The sequence below is a fragment of the Hirundo rustica genome, chromosome 9 (genome assembly GCF_015227805.2).
Source record: "Hirundo rustica isolate bHirRus1 chromosome 9, bHirRus1.pri.v3, whole genome shotgun sequence".
Taxonomy (NCBI): Eukaryota; Metazoa; Chordata; class Aves; order Passeriformes; family Hirundinidae; genus Hirundo; species Hirundo rustica.
In genome coordinates, this window is record NC_053458.1 from 7,446,251 (window position 1) to 7,468,627 (window position 22,377).

Below are 22,377 nucleotides of genomic sequence, written 5' to 3' on the forward strand. Positions count from 1 at the left end.
CATGTAAATCTTTGGTTGAAGAGCTTTTCACACAAAGTTTTTCTTTGGAAGCCTCATTTCATTCAATTAACTTTTCTGTATCTTTGAAGTCCAGCCAAGATCAGTAAGACAGTGGCTGCTTCTTTCTAGGAAGTGACATAAGTAGCACAGAAGTAACATAGGGTAACAAAGCTCTTTTAATTTTTTTTTTTAACTGTAAAAGAGGAAGGGTGGATTTGAGAACCCTCAGGTTCCGATACCACTTGGTTTCATTTTCAGTGGTCTTTTGCTGTGTGCATGAATTGCACCTATTAATGTGCTCTTTTAGATTTATTCACTCTGTAGCGGTGCTTTGCATGCTTGCATTGTTAAAAGAGATGAAAGAAACTTGTACGCAAACTTCTCAGATACAGAGCAGTATCCATCCAAGAAAAGATGGGTCAGTGAGCCAAAGCTTCTATTGTCTTCCCCACAGGGTAGACTCCCAAAAGTTAACCTAATTATGGAGAGCACTGAGGCCATGGGGTTAACAGCTGTTCAGGAAGAAGCAGCGAGCTCCTCTAGGAGCTCAGGTTGGATGTTGGAAAGAGTTCCTCGTGGGAGCATACAGGGAAATTGCTGTGCACGTGTGTGTGTGTGTGTGCATAGAATTCAGAACGAAGGGTTTGGGCACAGCAGCTCCAAGGATGGAAGTAGGTCAGTCGGTTTAGTGCTCTCTACGTGTTCCTCCTCTGTGACAGCTCCGAGGAGCAGTTGGAAGGCAGCCTGGGATTTCATTTAGAAGCGTGAACCAGAAGAAAAGGAAAAAGAGAAAGGAGGGGGTCATTTTGCTTGTTTTGATGCCCATGTGTCCCATTTTCAATTATCCCTCTCATCCACTCTCACTGGTATACAGTGAGATGCGTACAAATGAGCCATGAGAGAATTTCAAAGGTTTGGATGCTCCATTCGAAAAAACTCAGTGGAAAAAATGATGCACCTCATTGGGTTGTAAAACTTGACTTGAAATTGGTTGAGGACAAAATTTCCCTTGGGGTTTTAGTATTTTGAAAAGCCTGAAGGATTTTGTGTACCTGATTAGGGAATGACTGTCTTCTTGTTGTCAGATCTTGCCCTATAGATTCTGGACTTTGCTTAGTAGGTATAATACCATCTACACTTGAAATACATCTTTGAATGATGCAAGTTGGATTAGTTTTGTTTAGTCTTGGCCATCTAAAAGTTAGTCATCTGTTCTAGACTGGTGGCTTAGAGCTGGCTGTGGTCAGTGGGACGTCCCCAGGAGGCATTTTGTATCATCCACAGTAAATGGGCTAAGCTGCCATTTAAGCAGATTTCTGTAACCCTGTTAACTTGGGGCTGGGGTTGGAGTGAGATTTACCCTGCCTCTCTTAAGCTACTTAACAAGAGTCCAGAGATCAGCTCTCCATCTGCTGTAAATTTACTGATATCCACGCATACAGTTGTCAACATTTGTACCAATTTACACTGACTGTGGATCAGGCCCTCTGGATTTTTTTTTTTTTTTTTTTAATTTATTCTTCTAAGAAAGTGTAATCATACCAGATGCAGGTATCTAGGATCTAATTTGGGCTCAATATCCATACATGAATGGTCAATCTGATTAGCAGTGAAGTGTTCAAAAACATGGGAACTGCTGCAGCAGACTAAACCAACATTCTTACATTGATTACTGATCTACTGCTCTTTTATGTCTTCCCCCATGCCCCCGGTCCCCCTGTGATGTGAATCCAAATCTTTTGCTGTCATTTGTGTCTACAAGTGTCAGGTAATGTCTAGACTGCATTTTGGCCAGGGCTGTCTATTGCTCTATGTAGAACTCTTTTTAACCTCTTATGTTCAAAAGTTTCTCAACTTTTTCTCATGCCCTCAAGCATGAGTTCAGGCAGCATGGCACAGTGCAGAAAGACACAGACAGGGCTAAAGAGGTTTTTGTGATATCAGATTTTGTCTCAAAGGTTGATGATCCTCCTTTGCTGAGCACTGTGGCCACAGTAATGACTGCAGACAGTCCAGAAAGAGCCTACCTTGGCAGATTAAAGTCCTGACTTATATCAGGAGCTGTGGGGAAGTCAGAAGAGCTATGAACACAAATTTGGAGAGAGAGGATTTTTTTTGTTTGAGAATTGTCCCAATTATTGTCCTGATCAGCTCAGGTGCAAGCCACCTTTCAGTTTTCAGTGATAGGCTTGTGTATGGTTCGTTACTGTAAAGCAGTTTCAAATTTTTCTGAAGGAGAAAAAAGTTGGTAATTGGCCTTTTTTCTGCTTTGTATCTTCTGTGAACCTCTGTCTGATAGTCATCTTGTCAAAGCTGTCAGCAGAAGTAAAAAGCAAACAGAATTTTTAGCCCAAATAATGTATTTGTAAGTTTTTCAGTTAAGATTGGATGTTGCATTCTGTGGATTGGGGAAGGTGTCTTGTGCGCAAGCAAGGCTCTCTGAGTTTACCTATTTACCTCCCCATACAGACCAGTTAAGCTCTTCTTCTACACTGGAGAGAGCATCAACACCAATTTTTTTTTTCCTTAGCTTGGTTAAACTTGCCTGTCCCAACCTAGGGGAAATTGTTTTTTCATATCTGAAGGTAATTTTGCTAACCTGGCAATCTGCGTCTGCTTGGCGAGTGTCATTTGCTGTTTAGTTGTGCCTCCATAATTACCTGTGAGAAAACAGGGGCGAATTTGGAATTGGGTTATTTTCTGATAAATAAGGCTTAGTAAGATATCTGAAGTCCTTATACCAGTATCTTGAATCTTAAATATTCAGATTTATTTCTTGTGAGGAGACATGTGGTTTGCACACACAGTTTACGGCTAAAGGTCTGCCTGGACTTGTTGCGGCAGTGACCTTGGTCAGAACAATGGTGTTTCCTTTCCCAGCTGTAACCCAGCAAGGATGCATGCAGTCAAAATTAACCAAATATTTTGCTGTGTATTCCAGGGAGGGAGGCTTTATTTACTTTTTTGTGGAATCCTGATTTCTATTTATGACTCTGTCAGACAAGTGCAGAATGGTCTTGGCTGATTCACTCAATCCCCCTCTGCTCCTCGGTCTTAGTTGCAAAGTGAAACTAATTCTGTGCACCTGCCTCACTGAACCGTTGGGGGACATTCCATTAATGCCTGTGAAATGCTTCAAGAAACTCCCTGAAAAGCAAAGCAGAGATGTCTGAATTTTAGGGGATTTGGTAACAGCTCCTGAGGTACAAAGTCTTTGGTTCTGGAAACGAAGAAAACTGTTTCTAATTGCAATGTCTGAATGCGAAATCTCCATCCCTAGTCACAGGTTATGTGGATTTGTTCACAGTTTGACCTCTATTAACGTTGGATACCTAGAAATAACCCAAATATCCCTGTCACAGCGTGAAAGAGTCTGTCTGTTTGATCAGGTATTGCATTCTTGGGGCCTGAGGGGAACATAACACATCAGTACATCTGTTAGCTACAGCGTGTGTCTCTACAAGGGTGGGGAAAATGGGCAGCCCAAGCTGCTGGACATGATCACAGTGGCCAGGATAGTGGGGATGGCATGCATTTATGCTTTCTACCTAGCTGGGATTTAGTACACAGTTAATTCCTTTAAAGGCAATTTTGACTTTTTTAGATGCATTTAATCTCTTTTTTCTTTCCCATCCTTTTCCTACAGAGAAATGTTTCTTCAGGGTTTGGGGGTTTTTGTGCTGTTTGTTAGAACACGATCCTTTTGCCTCTGGCACTAGCATATGGATTTTCTATTTGTGTGACAAACAAGATAGCAGTTTACTTAGGAATTCTTGTTCCACCTGTTGCTCAAGATCCCCAGCTTTAGATCTCACTCTTTAGTTGGAAATGTTTTCAGGCATCCACTGTGACACTTGATGATGTTACAAGAAATGTAAGAATTCAACCTGTGAGCTGCATAATTTCAAGTGGCTGTCCAGATAGCAGATCTTTCTTTTCTGTGGATTTTCCTATCACCTTGCATTGTGCTAAACAATAATGCTAATCCATTCAATCACCTTGAATATTTTGCTAATCTGTACTTATCCCGTGAAACGATCTTCAGTAGTTAGATAGGAAATGCAAGCTGAGACCAGGCAAATACAAAGCGATTGTGATGTTCTTTTTCTTTTGAAGGAAGCATTTGATGCCATCTCTCTTAAATGCACATTCTTTCTGATTTGATCTCATGTTATTGATAATCATGGGCTATTTTTGTGCCCTGCTTTTGTTTAGGAGCCATCACAAATCAGTCTCATGAATCTTGCTTCCTGTCCTGTGGCCATTGGCATTAGCACATTTCTCTGCTCTGTGGCAATGACTTTTGCATGTTATTCTTGTATTTAATGTGCTTTGTTGGATATTTTGCTCAGAATGTTTTGTGGTGTTTTAACCTGTGGGGTTTAGAGGATTTTATGGTGTTATTTATCTCAGTTCATGTATCTTTCATTCCTTCATTAGCATATGCTAAGGAAGAAGGTGCAGTAAATGGAAGAAGACAACTGTGTCCTTCATTTGAATAAAACATATGTTTGTGTAAGAAGTTAATAACAAATCATGTAGGGACATGGTCTAATTTTTGAAAGGATGTTTTAGGAAAAAAAATTGTGCTATCTTCCTCCGTCTGGATTTTCATCTGCCTTCTCATCATTTCTAATCCTATTGCCAAAGCTGCTTTCTCAACTTTAAAATCTTTCTGGAATTAAGTGGCTTCTGGATCTTGACAATGCAACATTTTGATGCATGTGTTTGTCACATCCTGATTAGATTGGTATAACTCCTGCTCTCCCAGGTCCCTCTCAAAACTCAATTCATAAACCAGAGTTTCATACAAGATGCTTCCACTAGGGTGATGAAACAGAGAAATTCAATCATACCACGCATAGGTTATCCATTTTCCAGAGGCTGATGGGATAGATTGGATTTTCAGAGCTCTTCTGGGCTGTTTTGTTTTGTTTTCTTTTGTTTTCTCTGCTTCTGTTCTTGTCTTCAAGGCTTCAATAAATTCTCTTTTAAAGTGGAGAAAGTAATTTCCATCTCTTCTTTTCCTGGCCATGAAATGACTCTTTCCATGGGCTTTGACTTCAGGTGAACCATTTAAATTTTATCATCCTCGAATTTGTTTACCTCCACACTCTTTTTCAAGCCCATGCATGGACTGAGTGACCCATTTGTGGTTTATTTTATTACTTCTTCCTTTTAAGCTTTGGATAGAGATACCACAACTTTCTTGGCAGGCATTTAGGTCAAACCAGTGTAGAGGAATTGTTTGATTCTGAAGGTGGGGAATTGTTCTTTTCCCTGTGTGCTTCCAATAATCACATTTCGTGAGCCTTACAAACATGGATGGGGCCTTGCATTTTTCTGTCAGAAGGCAGCAAGAACCAACTTCTGAACGACTCAAAGGTGGGAGCACTGGATGCCAAAATCAAAGAACTAACTGTGTGCACAGTGGAAGTCACAGCACTCAGATCCTGAACAAACCAGGTAGCAGCTCAGCTGTGCAGCTTCCTTTCTTGCTGGCCAAATACTGAAGTACTTTTCAGCATGGAATGTGACTGGAGGGATTGATTTCTGAGCCCTGTCAGGAGGAAGAGATTGTGTAAGTGCTAAAACCGCCACAACGTGCACAGTTAATCATTGTTTTATGATGTTTATATGGTGTGGGATACAACAAGCTATTGGATAGATCAGCTGGGAAGATGAACTTTCTTCCTTTGTCCATTTACACAGCTCAAGTGAATGCTTACAAGAACCTGTAACAGAAGCAAACCATCTCTCTAATCACTTCATATTCACTATAAGATCACTGCACTCCCTGTTGCTAAAAGGTGTAGAAATGGGACACTGTCTCAGAGGAGTGTTTTGAGTTTTAGTCCCATATCAGCTTGGATGCAGGCAGAGGATGAATATATGAAAAATAAAAGAGGCGAAAATATAAAATTTAAATAGACTTTGCAGGATCATAACGAGAATTAGCTCAGTGTGAGCTCTTTAGAAGCTATTTCTGCATCTTCCTCTAGAAAGTTATTAGGCTGTTCTTATTTTTTCAAAATCTATTGACTCATTCCAAATTTTGATGGAGATTTTAAAAGCTCATCTTTGTCAAGAAGACAACAACATTTGACAGAGCTGGCTTATTTTTGACAATCTGGGAGGGTGGCAGTGGATGAAGAGAATTGTTTTTGCAGACTCACTGAATGGATCAGGAAAGTTTCATCTTTGCTTCAAACTCTCTCCCAAGGCTGTAAACAGTTTTTGAAATGTTCTCTTTGCTCCAGGCTCCCTCGTTCTCAGTCTCCCTGTGTGTCTTGAGGACAATGTCAGTACCCCCCTCCCACCTCTATATTTTGAGGATGAATTGTTTCATGTTTGTTTATGCTAAGCCATGAAAGCTTGAAATTGAAATTTGTTTGCTCCTTTGCTTCCCGTTCATATATGTTCTCATTCACTGTACACTTTTGCCATAGGATTTTATCTCAAGGGTGCTGAACTGTGGGAGGCTGCGAATATGCAGGAGGAAACATAACATAATTCTGTGAGCCTGTGAGGTTACCTGTCCCACAGTGGGGTTCTCTGGTGTCTACTGAGATACGAGCAGCAAGTGAAACTTTCCATGTGCCTGAGACTTGCATAGAATTTTGAAGAAAAAGTGTTTAATGTAGCTCTCTGGAGGTCTTCAGTCGTTTCTCAAAGCAGGACTAACTTCAGTGTTGTGTTGGTTATTTAGGGCTTTTTACAGGCAAGATTTGAAAATCTCCATGGATAAAAAGTCATAACATGGGAACTTTCCCTCCTCATTTGAGTTCTCTGCTGCCTAATTAAAATTGACTTCATTATATGATCTTTTCAATGGAGATTGAAAGCTGTGGATGTCCCATCCCTGAAAATGCTCAAGGCCAGGCTGGATGGAGCTTTGAGGAACCTGGTCTAGTGAAAGGTGTTGGAACTAAATGGTCTTTAAGGTCTCTTCCAACCCAAATCCTTCCATGATCAGCTTCCACCTGAACTCTTCCCTGGTCTTTCTGTATAACAATTACCAGAAGATTTTGTTTTCCCTGGTGTTTCATCCTCACCACTTTTCTTCAGCTGTTACACCCCTTTAGTAATGGTTGCATTCTTTTATACATCTCAGAAAAGAGTATAATAATAAATTTTTCTGACAACTTTTACACCCATTTGGGCCTATTTTTGAGGCATAACAAAAAAACCCCAAAAAACAACAACAAAAAAACCCCAAACAAACAAACAAAACCAACCAACCAACCAACCAAAAAAACCCAAACCAAAACAAAATAGCTCTGAATCCCTGAAGGTTTAAATTTTTCAGCTTTAACATTCTCATCAGGATTCTCAAACTAATCTATCATTGCACCATTATTTATTGCAATGAGATGTTTCAGTGCTCTGGAACCAAAATGTGTGGTTTCAGCTTGGCTTGGTATCAAATCACATTCTGCTGGTGTGTTGCAGTGATTGATAGAAGCTACACTTTGAGTGCTTTACATTCCCATTCTTCTGCATCCAACAAGCATCCAAACCAGACAACTGACCCCCGTCCCATGGGGTGGCACCAAATCCCCTCACACGTGGCTTTGAGTTAGGAAGGGGAGGCGTCATGGAGTGTGATGACAAATGTCACTTTGCCGGGTACATTCCCTTCTGGGGTGCACAGTGTGCCCAACTGCTGGAATTGTGGAAAATTTAAAGCCTAAATAATTTGAGGTAGGAATTGGAAATGGACCAGAAACCACCATGCTGTCGAATAGTTCCTCATTCTCTGTGTTGTTTGGGCTGAGGCAACACCACACAGAGAAGCTCAGGTGGTAAAATTCTGCCCTTTAAATTAACAAGTGATTGGGAAAGAACTGAGCCTGATTTAACTCCCTTCTAAAACATCTGGGCTTTTTATTGATTGCAATCAGAGACAGAGCAGGGCTTTACAGCTTCTTTGCCATCTTCTGAAATGTTATGTGACAAACAAGACACCGGTATTATTTCTGCGATGAAATGTTTGTCAGTTTATCATAGCAGTGATTCTGGAAAGAACATTCACAACATTCTCAGTTTCCAGTGGACTTTGCAAAAATGAAATAATCTGGAGGGTTTTTTGTTTGGGTTTAGATGTTTTGGTTATTGGTTTGGGGTTTTGTTAACTGATTTAGCCACATTATGCCTTTGTTAAAGCAGAGTAGTCACCAGGCAGGTGTTAAAAACTAATAGAATAAGGTTGATCTTCTCTCTTTAATTAGACAGCAATATGTAACACACCCAGTGGGGCAGATAACCTTGAAATTTAAAGTGAGAATAAAGACAGATTTGAGAGAAAAATATTTTTAGTTACAGGTGGTAAAAGGTAGAATAAACAAGAGGGAATGTTCACTGATGTAACAGCACAACCCTACACAATCTCTTTTCTCCACCCAAACCCTTAGAGAATGCTTCTCAAAAACTGCACTGGGATATCTTATGCTTATCTGATATGCTCTTACAGCCATTGCAGGATTGGTTAAGTACAAACTTGTGCAATCATGTTGGAAATGAACCTCAACAGAATTTAGGATCTGTCAGAAAACCTTTCCTTGATTCCATGGATCACTTAATCTCCATCTGTAGAACCCAATATATCCCAGTTCCATATAGGTAAAACCTTACAAAGCGAAGGCCTTGTAAAATCATGGCTCAGGTCTGCTACTTTGGCTAAGCAGAAAAGGACTGTGGGAAAGAGACTCAGCTGAACTAGAGCTAGAAAAACAAGTTATGAAACCATCTCATGTTCACATCGTGGCGTATGGTGGCTGATTGAATTATGCTTGTTATGATTTAAAACTGTGTAGCTGATAACTGGCTAATGGCTTAAAAAGGCCAGGTTTTTGGAATGTAGGGCTCTCCTTTGCACCTGCCTGGGGACCCTGTGTCACTACAGACCCTCACCTCACATATCCCCATCAATGTAGCACCAAAATACTTTATAATCCCTCATGTATTTCCTCTCAAAACACCATGGAGGATTTATAATTATTTTTACAAGTGAAGAACTGAGGCATTGCAGTTTCGACCCAGGTTAGAGAAGAGGCAATGACAGGACAGTCTCATGGTGTCATGGGATTTTGTTCAGGTCTTTGCATACAACTGTAAAACTTGCAATTAGTTGTGGTAAAGTGAGTGTTTGGCTGATGGACATGTCCCTGCCTCAAACTTCTGATGACATTTACACCTGCTAGTCAGTGCAGCAGGAGCAGGCTGCTTGCAGACCACGTGTATGGGAGCTCAGGGAAAGTAAAAAGGGCCTTCCCTCCCACCAACCCCAAATAAACACGTCCTTATAAACGCAAAAAGTAATTTTCAAGCCTAACAATTTGTAGATGCAGCAAGACTACGCAGCAATACTATTAATATTCTGGTTATGTTTGGGAGTGAGAAATGCCTAAGTGTGTCAGAGCCTATTAGCAAACACTATAAAAAAAAGGGAGCCAGCAGCCGAGCTCTGGTGATGTTAGGGTTCAGCCAGAACTTTGCCAGTCCTGTGCTGCTTCCCTGTGTGCCAGCACACACCTTCTTGGCAGTTTGGGATCAGGTCAAACCCTTCTCCAAGCGGATATCCAAGAGGAAAAGGCCTTTGTAATGATGGAGATGGACGATTTCTGACTGAGTTCTGGTGTGGCCTGTGAGGATGTCCTGTCTGGAAAGTCTGGTACTGTGTGATGTAGCAAAGTAATAATTCAATTCCATCCAGGAGAGTAAAGGAAGTATCAGGTACAGTGCTAACCCCGACCACCACATATTAGAGCAGGTTCTCAGACACAGCTGAATGCAGCAGCATCAGGATACTAAGCCAAGAAAAATGGCTGAATTAAGGTATAACTGAAACCCACCCCAAACTCATTCATGATTCAGTAATACCTTACCATTTTATAGTAATCTCTGACTGCTCTAATTCTACAAAGTTGGATGTTTCTAATATTCTGTCCACTCACAATGTCATTTTTTGTCGTATTTGGAGACGCCTTCAGCGCAGTCAGCTTCAGCTCAAATCAGAGTTAGATGCTGGACATGTAATATGCTGCGTAAACCCAAGATCTCCTAAAAACAGTCCTGTCCTTGGCCTCTCAGATAGAATGGTTCAAATTAGTGGCTGTCTCTTATGTAAGCCAAATTTTGTCCCAATTGCTCTTCTAAGAACTGGAGACAATGTGGTCCCCTCTTGTACCAGTGCTGTTGGGAAAATTAGTCCATCAGTGCTTATAAAGCAGTTGTCTCCTGCAGTGCTGAGCACTTTAGAAAAGCCATGAAGAACTGAATAGCTCTGTCCTTGGAGCAGGCTTCGAGTAGCATGCAGTAAGCAGGAGCCTAGGGTTGCATATTGAACAATGGGGAAGAGCCAAAATATTGAACAGTCCACTCATTAGTGAACAGTGAGGATCCTGTGCACAGAATGAAGTGAGAGCCTGTGGAAACACTGATTTCCACCCAGCCTGCCCCTCCAGGAGTGGAGACAGACCAAAAAAAAAATGCAGATGGTTTAAAGAAGGGTTGCTTATCTGAAGGGAAACTTTTGTTAGGAAGCAGAATTAGGAGGTTGTGGAGTAGTCTCAAGTAGGTAGGGCAGGAGGGCCTAGAGGAGTTTGACTTGTTGACAGGGTGGGAGTCCAGTAAATCAAGCACATGCTGAAATTCTCTTTCTCAGTGTTTTGCAGCTTGTGATCCATGAGCAGGTGGCTTTGGACAACATCAGAAAAGAAAGTTTATATAATACTGCATTGTGGGCTACATATGTGAGCATTCTGAAGTTCCTGTGCCTACAGGGGAAATATTTTGGGATCCAAAAGTTGGAGGAAAAAAATAAAAGAAATCCTGTCTCCTGTGTCATTAAGTCAGTGATGTGTTTGGTTTTGAAAAGGCCAAACAATGAATCAGGCTTTAAAATGGAAGCACTGTAGGTGTTGCCAGCAACTTGTTTAAAACACCTGAGTGCCCAAGACTGGCGTGGCAGTGACTCAGCTCCAGCTGGGAGCAGGAGTCTGAGAAAGCCTTCCCAGGGCAGGACAGACGGGACTGGCTCCTGCAGGCTTCATTTGGAGAGATCCACACACAGGGACAGGCTCTTCCCAGAGGAGAGCTTTGCTAAACTGGGCTTGCATCCCAGGGGCAGTGCTGGAAAAACCCCGTCCCAGTGAAAATTGGGCTGCGCACAATGCAGATGTGAAAATATACACAGAGTCCTGTGACAGCTGCAGGGATGAGCTGCACTAGGGAGGGGATCCTACCCTCTGACACCCCAGGCAGACTCACAGCGTGGAGTTCTCCCATCTGCAGGATGGGCTTTTATTTCCAGCAGGCTGCTTTGTGCCCAGGAATCCTTCTGGCATTACTGAGGACCTGGGGTGTGCAAGGAGAGTTAAGGCAAGAATTGAGACATATCCTGAAGATCAGAGCGTGCCCATGTCAGGAGGGGATGAGCCTCTTCCTTGGTGTGTGTGCCTGTGACACCTATTACCAGCCCTGAGAAATGCATGTATTCATCAGAAGGAGAAAATATCCCTTTGTGTTTATTCTTATTTAACATTGTTTACACAGAAAATGGAGAAACACATCTTTAACCGTCATGTACGATTTAAAATTATGTCAGTACACCAGGCAGTGCTCATTCTGCAAACATCTACTCCACCGTGTGGTGTCTGGGAGCTAATGCTGCTCAGCCTGCTCTGCCTGGAGCACACTGCAGTGCTTCTGTTAAATAGCCTTTGTGAAGGTTTCCAGAGCTCTAAATTAAAAATGCAGAAAGCTGGGGAGGAGGAGACCGTTTTCAGAGCAGGGGTTCTCTGTAGCTGGAGCTAGGATGTCTTGCTGCCTAATTGCTTTAGAATATGTGGGCTTGAATGAATCCTTTCTAATGAATAATAGGCAAATGCATAAATCGCAAACCCCAAGCACCCAAACGGTGAAACACACGCTAATGAAGACCTGACTTGGCTGGCAGGTGTGGAGCTGATTTGTAAAACGCCGTGGACGCACCAGTTTTGAAATGATATTTGTGAAAAGAAGCGAGTCTTCTGCGCGCTGCCCTTGCCTCTGTGCCCTGCTGCCGGGCACCTGCTCCTGCTCTGTGCCATCCATCCCTGGTGCAGCCTCACGGCAGTGCCCGCCACCGCTCTGCCTTCGAGGACGGGCAGCAAGAGACACCAATGACCCTCTGTCTGCCCTCTCACTGCAATGAGGCTGAGAGGAGGGGAAACGGGGAGTGCTCCCCCTTCCTTCATTCCCCACTGCCTTTCCAGTTTCATATCCTAACCCTGTTGGTGGAGCTGTTTGTGGGTTGGAAGTCCCTGGCTTTGTGCGTGGAGATTATCCGGAGATTCACCTGGTGCTGATCCAATGAGACAACGCAGCTTCACAGGGCTGAAGGGAAGAGTGCAGGGTTCCTTTTGTAATAAATCACACGGCGTGAAAAAGGATTTCTTTACCTCCTTTTCTCCATTATTCTCCATATCTCACCTTGTGTCTGTTAGGAAGAGACTTAGACTCACACCGTAGGAAAAACGAGCAGGGCAGGGAGAGCTGAAGGTAAAGGAAGGCAGAGTTCCTGGAGGTTTCTATCACTTGGAGATTCCAGGAGGAAGAGGCACAACCTGAAAGAATAGGAAGAAGGCCTGAAAAATAAACCCAGCATCAGCCTTGGTACTAAATCCTTCCTCAGGATGCTGTCACTAAAACAGCTGCAAAAGCAATCCTTAAAAGCAGTGATGAGTTCAGTTCCAGAGGCAAAGGGGTTCTGTCAAGAGAACTGCCCAGCAAGCTGGGTGCTGGTCTGAACATCTTTGGTTTTACTGAGTTGAGCTGGTAACCTCTTCAGATCTGGCTGCCTCCCAAGTAGGGAGGGATGAATACTGCAAAATGTTTCAGTTTCCAGTGCAATTTTGAAACTCATTTGCTTTGACTGAATTTGCACTGTGTTTATGTAAATTTATAAACACTGTAATAAATTTATCTACTTACAGAAAACAGAAATTTTAGAAAAAGGCTGGTAAACATTGGTGAAACACAAATTCTAATTCAACAAGAATATTCACAGAACCTGATTTAAATGAACATTCAGTCACAAAGCAGAAACACAGCATGTGGTCTGTGTATCTAGTGAGCATAATCCAAAATTCAAACAATGGTTATCAGCTTCAGTGCTTTAAATTACACACGTCATTTTTTGTGGCTGCAGTGACTATGTGACCAAACCCCAGGTTTTTACAGTAGGAATGAAGACCAAAATCAGGTAATAGCTGCAGGTTGGTACTTTGCTTGTAGCCCACCCATTCCGACTATGCTTTTTCCTAACCTGGGAGTGTCTGTGCCAGCACATCATTCTCATCAGGCTCCGTGGAACTGTGACCTGCCACATTCATGAGAGCATTCATGGGCATGGCCATTAAGCCTCATGGAATGGGGTACCCTCCAGTGCCATTGTTCCAGCCCTCACTAATTGTGACGCTGCTTTTGTCTTCTCTTGCACCTCTTGGAGTCTGTAATGCTTCCTGAATTTTTGTCTTCTGTGTCCCTCTTCTAAGATCATCCTAAAACAGTCCTTTGATATAATGTATGTTCCCGCCCCCGCTTTGTTATTTTTTACTGAACACATTAGTTTATTTACAGCACAAAATGAATCTAATCTTTACAGGGCAGATTTGGAGGCACTTTCTAAATTAGGGAAACACAGCCATGTGAGGAACTGCATTGAAGCAAATGACAACACTTGCACTCTGAGTAGAAGAGCTGCTCTCAAATATTGAGAGATTATGTTTTATTTTAAAACACACTTGTTTCCCACCGTAGAGCTTCTGTTCCCAGGGCATATCTGTATTTCTACTTTGCCTATCCAGTGTTTGAAGCATCAGGCAGTTAAGTAGTGGAACCAGCAGCAAAGTGTTCCAGACTTAGCTGGCTTAAGACTGGGAGGGTGAATTAAAAAGCAGTGTAAGATGCAGTTTTTAAGTTGTCCTGTCCAAGCTCTTGCATTGGAGGCATTAGGCATGGAGGGAGATCACATCAGCTGGGTGCAAGGCAATAAAATGAATACAGGAGCTGTAACAGGCACGCGGGAGACTCTTGCCGCGGGTTTTGGTCATGTCCTGATACACGTGAGCTTTGGGAGACAGTTCTACATGTAATAGAGTCAATGATCAAATCTGAAGTAGCAAGGAACACAACTTGATGTTTCCTTAGAGAGGCCAGGACTCTGCAGCAGATGAATAAAGAGGAAATGTGGTAGATACAAATTTGTCTTTAGGCAAAAAGGGAAGAAAAAAACTTGAAAACTGGAAGCGGGGAGAAAATATTACACTGTTTCCAGACTGGAAAGAAATAGTAATGCCTACATCAGAAAGTTAATTAATTGTTGTTACATTGATAAATATGTGATATACTACATCAAAGACTAGCTAAATGATATTTGGAAATTAATTTGGATTCCTATTAAACAGAGCTCAGAGGAGCTTCCCAAATGAATAACTTGTTTGCTAAGCATTGCTTCCTTCTGTTTATAAAGTCTTTTCAAGAAAAGACAACTATTTTCCACTGTTCTTGTTGCTTTAAATGAACTACGAGATTAAACACTTACCAGACGCTCCTGACACATCCAAATACTGCAAATTGCAATGCCTTATTGAGGATCTTACAAAAATTAGGTGTTGCTTACCTGTTCTCTCTATGGGGATGACTTAGATAAAGTTATCTAAAAAGTCCCAAACCCCAAATCTAATATGGGCAGTATGCTCATTTTTTCTAGTGTTAAACATTATTAAAAAAAATGTAAATGTGACATATTAACTATATAAATATAGGTTCATATTCTGAGCTCTTAAGAAAGTTTTTGTACAGCAAGAATGTTGTTTTCTTGGGAACTGTGCCAAAATACAGTAAAACTCGTGACAGATTCTGCTTTTATTAAATGAAAATCTCATTCCTGTCATTCTGCTCTTCTGCCAGTTTTATCCTGGTGTAATTCCACCTACATCTCTGGAAGTACTTCTGTTTTTTATTAATGTCTATGAGTTCAAAGGAAGATAGGATTTAGTAGAGCTGAGCGCAGAGAGTTTGCATGCAGACAAAAAGAAGAGCAAGAGAGAAATCTGACACAATATGCTGTAGATTGGGACGGCAGCAACTTTCAGAGTTATCTGTGGAATTGTACTTGTTTAAAATGCTCAGGGAAAGAAAAAAGTCCATTTGGTTGCTATACAAGCAGAGAAGTGGCCACCACAACAAGGAGGTGGCTTCTGCACCCCAGCAAGCCACCCAGGTCAGCAGTGATGGAGCTGCAGAGCTGCAGTTGGGTGTTGATGGATGGGTCGTATAAGCCCAAGGGGAAAAGGAGCTCCGGCTTGCTTAGATACCCACAAGAATTTTCACAAAAGAATATCCCATTAACTTTGTATCCTTTGGTTCATAGGAAACTATTTATTCATCAGATTTGGAAATTAATTTCATCCTCTGGTTTCATCCCCTCACTTTTTTAAGTATTTCACCTCTCTTAGTTTTATTTTCCCTTCTCTTTGCCAATTAAACCTGTGTTTTGGGTCTTCAGATTCTTAGAATTTTTTTGTCGAAGGATAGCTCTGCTGGACTGAATCTCTATTGTTTGCATAGGTGTGTTTAAAAGATTAAGGCTGAACAGACATTCTTGTAATAGACATGGGATCAATGAAAGCTCTTCTTTTCCCAAGAAGCTTTAAGGCTTAGCAGCGAGGTTGATTTTTTTGTTTGTTTGTTTGTTTTAACTATAGAAGAAGTTGCATCTCTGCCGGGGCTTCTATTATTTGGGTGATCTTCCACAGAATTCCTGAGCAAGAATTTATCCAACTCATCCCAAACTTAGCTTGAGATGACAAAGTTCTCTTCCTGCATGTATCAGTAGTCAAAGATTCTCTAGGTGATCTCTGCAGTAGGCAAGGGACCTTATTTCCCCCTTCTCCTACTTGTGCCACTTCCGGCTTCTTAATTTCTTTTTCAAATTTTCAATTTTAGTGCTCACTCTATCGAAAGCCTCCTGAGTTTCAGTGGGGCCTCACAAAGAATTTGGATACGACTCTGTGGGGCTGTGAGCAGCATAATCCAATTCAGGAGAGTGTCCTGGGAGGGATCTGAGCCAGGACCGGAAGGAGAAGCCAAGGTGGCATCCATGCTCCAACACCTACAGGATTTGAAGGCCAATAAGCATTTTAACTTGGTGATTTGGCTGGCTAACTTCTGTGTAGGCAATTGCAAGAGGGGAAGAGACCGGGCCCTGGGTTAGTAGAATGATGACATTCACGCTTCAAATCCCTCAAGCACAACCTTACTGGCCATTGATTACGATGCTCTGAACAGCCCTGCTGAGCCAAAGCCTGACTGGGGACAAGCTGAAGGTCCAGTTTGGGGGTGAATAGCTGCAGCCCCTCAGCCAGAGCAAAGAGAAGGGAACCTCCAAGGTCAGGCAAGGCTGTTCCAGGGCCAGCCTGCCAAGCTGGGGAAAGGGAAAGGATTCAGTGAGCACAAGTTGTGGGAGGGAAGAAGGCTGAATGACCAAAGCTCTTTCATTTGATATTCTGCTTATTTCTGAAAGGTGTTGTTGCTGCAGCCTTTCCTCTGGGGAGCGTTTGCTTTGTCTCCCCCATGAGAATAGCATTTAACTACTTCAGCTGCAGAATACAACCCTAATTCTTCAGCTGACCCGAGGAGAGGCTGCAGCCCACCTAAGTCCTCCTGTTTTGTGTGTGTGTGTGTCTGCGTGCAGGTGCTCCCTGATGGGGTTTGATCTGAACCGGCACTGGGCAAATCCCTCTCCGTGGGCTCATCCCACCCTGCACGGAGTGAAGGAGCTCATCATCGACATGTACAACAACCCGGTGAGTGGGGACAGCAGCTGCTGAGCCACCCCTTGTGCTGAGGGACCCACCCCCGGCTGCAGGAGATCAGGGAGCAGCTGTGCCTTTTGCCACAGGAACCATCAGAAGTGGAGAAAGCGAGTGAAGCTAAGTTCAGCTCAGATTAACAATGAAATAATCCAGGAAGCAGGGCCTGAATTCAGTCGAGATGCTCTCGTGCTCTGAGCTGGATTCAAAACAGCAGGCCCCCCAAATTGAATTAGGGAATGGCAGCGATGCTTTATCCGGGGCTCTGGCGGTGGTGGCTGTGTGCTGTGCAGTGCAGGAGGGGGAGAATATTTGCAAATGTTATATAGACGCGCACGCACACACTCGTGCTCACTCAGAGAAGCAGAGGTGTTCTTGAAGGTGAAATCTTGGCTAATCAGAGGAGATGGATTGCGGAGAATATGGAGAAGAGGAGTGGGAGGGAGGCAGACAGCTATTGAATGTTTGACATCAAAGCGCAGAAGGATTATTGAACGTGGCACCTAAGAAAAACTGCTGGGAAAAAAAATGGAGATGGGTAGGAAAAAATCACTACCAAAAAATAAGAGGAGATTTTATAGATTATTATTTTTTTCATTATGGGATTCCTGGTATTTGCCCTTTCTTTTTGCTTCTCACAATGGAGAGGGAATTCGAATCTTTAAGTCCCTGAAGTTTTGGTAATTTTTCCTTTTGTTTTTTCTTTCTTTCCTTTTTGTTTCTGTGAAAAAAGACCTGGCTTGCCTTGCTAATAAAGAAAGAGGATTCTTACCCCCAGCTACATCATGTATAGGATAAGACTTCCTTTAATTTAACTCCTGGTTTTCCCAATACATCTTAATTGGACTTTTTATCTTCCAGTAATACCTGTACAGAGGTTTTAGGTACAAGGAAGATAGGTTAACAGATCAGATCCTTACATACGGGCTGGAATCCAATTCCATTAAAATATTTTCTTAGACTGCTAATTGTTTGGCAAGGAATTTTTCTTTCTATTCAGTTTCTACAGCACCTTGCACTGTGCATTGTGCCCCTGACCAAGGATCGTAAGCTCTGCTAAAGCGATGATGGAAAGGCACAGAAAGGAGCTTTGGAGCCAGCCTGGTCTTTCCTCTGTTTTCTACCCCAAAAGACAAGAGTTCTCCTTCTAGATGATGGAGAGAGCATGCAGACTTCTTTGAGAAGAGGTTTTTTTCCAAGAATGAAGAGGTCTTTAGACTTTACAAGAAAGTTGGGTGTAGGGAAATGCTTGTAGCCAGTAAGGCAACAAATCCTGGCACTATTTAAAATCACTGTCAGTAAAGGAAAGCTATTCTTGGAGGTAGGGGGAAGTTCTTTTCAGCTTCATCCCATTCTAAGGAAGCTTTGAAAATTCTGGTAGCTTCCAGCTGTCCTTTGTGTGAAGAATGAAGCAATTTGCTTTGGTGGCTAAAATGAAAAATCAAAATAACTGTTTGGTGAGAGCTGGTCTAAAATGGATTTTTTTTTTTTTTCCCCTCCATCTTTTTGTCTCCCACTCTACCCAGTGATCAACCTGAGATGAACCACTTCCAGTTAATTTCTTTCTGAGGGGAAGAAAACTGAGCATTTTAAACACAAGTGTAACATTTCATTTTCAAGGTTATTTAAATTTAAAAAAGAAAAATACTTTTTTAGATTTATTTTCTTTTATTAATACTAGCAAAATTCAGGTTGCTCTTCAGAATTCCATTTCTTAGTAAATTAGCTACCCACCAAAAACCCTTGTCATCACCAGCCTTTCTGGTAGTTTCAAGGATGCTCAGCAATGCAGTGCAATGCAGTATAGGGGATTTCTGTTATTTTCAGGCAATACCAGATTCTTAGTTTGTTATTTTCAGACAATACCAGATTCTTAGTTGTCACTAGATGGACATGAAAAGAACAACACTCACACAGTCACGTTGTCAGAGCAAAAGAAGAGCACGTTTATTTCTTGACCTCGATTTATGTAGATTCTGGACAATGATCAGGAACTGGAGAATGAGGTTGTCACCTCTCCGACCCCACTGGTCAAACTAGAAGTCCATCAGTTGTCCCTCCTCCAGAGAGGAATGTGAAAACAATCACTTTATTTATGTTACAATCCGTGAGAAGACTCCACTACAAAAATGCAAACATCAGAAGGCTGAAAATATCAGGGTGACACTTAGTCCCTCTGAACCCAGTAACATTGGTATGAAAAGGCCACATCCAAAGTGCTGGGACAGAAGGTGGAGACAGCTGCTCCAGAGGCATGGGACTGTCCATGCACCATCCTGCTTCAGCAGTGACTGCATTTGTTAAGTTATGAGTGCCAGAATAAAGCCTGCTTTGAATCCCTTCAGGTAGCTAAAAATTTTAGGTGCCTTTCAGGGGCAAAGCGTTACTTTCAGATGACTAATACATGATAGAGGGCTGGCTGCATGCACAGGTGACCTGCTGCAGGAGGGCTGGTGTCAAACTGCGTCACATCAGGCATTTTGCATTTGAACGTGTCTGTCCTGCCACCCTCCTCCTCACCTGAAGTCTTCCCACACTGGGGAATATGAAATGAAATAAAATGCAAAATCCAATTCCCTGAGAAATTACATAATAAAAAAAAATAACCTTCATCCCTCCCATTGCAGACAAGATCTGCCATGAAGGGCTGTCCACAGAAGACTGGATTGTTTGAAGCAAGAGCAAGTTTGGCTTCGTGTTGCCATTGCAGAACAGCTCAGTGCAGGACTTTTAGATGTATTCATTGCCTTAAATCACTTAAGGAAAATTAGCTGCCATAAGACTATAAAACCATGTTTTAAATATTGCTGCATAGGAGGATTTTTCTTCTGCTCTGCAGTATGGGAGATAAGCTCTTTCCTTTGAAAAAAAAGTTCATTCTGGAGCAGAGAGGATGAGTGACACAGAAATAAGTGAAGTGGGTATGAGGCACACACACAATGCCACAGCTACAGTGATTGCAGCACTGAGTGTTCCAAGGCTGAGTGTTTGCTGTAGTTACTGTATAAAAATAATCCAAAGCACTTGTGGTTCACTGTTCTGGGTTTTACAAAGTGTGCTTATTTTATTTTTAAAGTGTTTCAGATTCTGTAAGGGCCATATCATCCTTAGGAATGGATGGGTCAAGAAATGAGAGAACAATAGGAAGCTTTTGATCTCCATGGCACTGATTTTGACACAGTAACTCTGATGATCAGTGTCATCATGTTGACCTACATGGAGAGAGGGGATATTCTCAGCTGTTCCCAGTGGTATCAGCTTTGCAGATGAGACTGTAGTGATAGTCTCCTCTGGATCATGTGCTGTTGGCTGGGGATATTTCTGCTCCCAAATACCTTTCCCTGCCCTTATGTGAACCAGGAATGTCTTCCCACCACTCCACCAGATGAAACCTGTTGATGGTTTCCCTCTCTGTGCTGGAGCAGATAGCAGAATTATCTCAGAACATGAATGCATTGTTTAAACCAATCCAGCTGACTCTTGTTTGGAGCATGTTAAATCATGTTCATAAAGGCCACTCCAGAACTCTTTAAAAACAGATTTAGTGAGTGCACTCAGGTTGTGCACTCAGCCCCCTCGATAAGAGCATTGTGATACAGCCTTTACTCACGGGGCTCGTGTTATCCTCCCATCCAGACCCCTGCCTCCTCCAGGTGGAAAACTCCCACATACTCAGCAGCTACTCAGTGTTTTACCTACAAGTGCTCATTGTGCAGCCTTGTCCTGTGTTCACTGTCACTATGCAGACCCTGCTCTGAAGATAGAACTATTAATCTCCTCATAGGCTCTTTTGTTCTGCTCATTGCTATAACCTGGGAGCATTGCAGAAGTGTGGATTTATTTTTTTTTTAATTTTATTTTTTTTATTTTTTTTTATTTTTTTATGTTGGGGACCCCTGTGAGAGACAAATGTTTCATCCTTGTGTGGTTAGGGAACAGTTGTGATCATACTTACTTATTTGTGATAGATGGTTTAAGATGCCTGGAATCAGATTTGTTTCATGACATCCAGCAAAGATTGATACCTTCACTGTCTTGCTTCTGCAAGGAAGATTGGGATAGACTGTTTCCGTCATTTGGTTTTCCTAGGACCTAGGAGACAAGGAATAGGCAGTGTCTGACCACTTAGAATGAATCTGTTTCAAGTTCTTTGCTCCTCCCAAGTGGAGATGCAGTCATGGGATTCAGAGCTCCCAGGCATGTTCACTTCAACACTGGACTTTATGTTCTTTCTTCCGTGTTTCTTCTGTTCTGCCTGTTTACCATCTCCTGTTGAATTGAAGCTGGAGTCCTACAAGACAAATATTGCCTTTGCTAGATGCTGTTCCCCTTGTGCCCTAAGTGAGCTGGAGACCCATCCAAAACAACAGAAAAACCACTTCCCTGGGATGTGCTCCTTAATTATCATCTCCTTCTTCATGCACACATAGACTAAAATTTAAATTATTTCTGCATAAGTGGCTTTTCTGTATTCACTCCTGACTTTGGAGTGCTTGATGTTGCAGCCCTTGCGTACTTTTAATGCTATTCTGGGTGAAAGTTTTCAGTGATTCAATGCAAAGTGAAAGCCCCAGCATGCTAAACTCTGAGTCATCTGCTGGGCTGGAACCTTTAGATCCGCCACACAGACATCTGCCACAAGGGCTGATGAATTAGCTGACAGAGGATGGCAATCTGCTGTTGCTGTGGACAGGAAAGAGGGAGGGAAGGAGCCTGTGGGCTTCAGGGGTATCTGCTGACAACAGCATTACTAATAAGAAAGGATGAGTAAACATAATACTGTAGGCATGGGTAGGGTGGTACTTAAGGGTGAATGACACCTTTTATGTTTTTAAGATCCTGTGTGCAGGCTCAGACTAGAACAAAATTATTATTTTCCATTCCTCCTGTCTCTGAGGAGGCCTTGCTTTTGATCCAGGTAGGCCTGAGTGGGCAAGCAGTAAGAGTACAGGGGAATTAGCCTGGTAAGTCAATGTAAACTGGATCCTTCAGCAGATGACTGTGTTCCTCTTCAGAAAGAGAATATATTTCCTTCATTCCAAAGTTACTGAATGCACAGTTCCTCTGGGTCTGTGCTATCATCTCTCCTCAGGCCTTTCTTTAGAGGCTGATGGGTGTCCTCCTAGGGCTGTCTTCCCACAGAACATCCTGCACCTCACTGCTGCAGGAGGACAGCAGAGAGAGCTTGTTTTGGGAAAAAAGGCCTGATCTCTGATTTCCAGCTTGAGGCTGATGAGCCCTGACAATAGCAAACATTTGAAGGTGAATGTTGAGTGGTGTATGAAGCAGGTGAGCTCCCAGATGAAGGGAAACACGTTGTCTCCCTCCTCTGTAACTTGTTAGAGACTGTCCTGTCCAGCCAGGTGGTTTCTCTAGGTTTCCCCATTGCCAAGGAGCACAATCTCTTTCTCTTGCTGTGCTCACAGACTTCCTTTCCATCTTCTGTTTCTGCCATTCTGGTTCTGTGTTTCCATTGCTGTCAGGAGGTTGCAGACCACTGCAGACCACTTCCCAGTTC

General features: G+C 42.4%; 1 protein-coding gene across 3 annotated transcripts in view; it reads left to right on the forward strand.

The window, feature by feature from the left end:
• LOC120756363 (BEN domain-containing protein 5-like) overlaps positions 1–22,377 on the forward strand; it is an 887,649-nt gene that overhangs the window by 724,268 nt on the left and 141,004 nt on the right. For all 3 annotated transcript variants that reach the window (XM_040072626.2, XM_040072624.2, XM_040072625.2), the window contains exon 9: positions 16,742–16,853. In XM_040072626.2, coding sequence (XP_039928560.1) covers positions 16,742–16,853 — 112 coding nt within the window. The remainder of the gene's footprint in view (positions 1–16,741; positions 16,854–22,377) is intronic.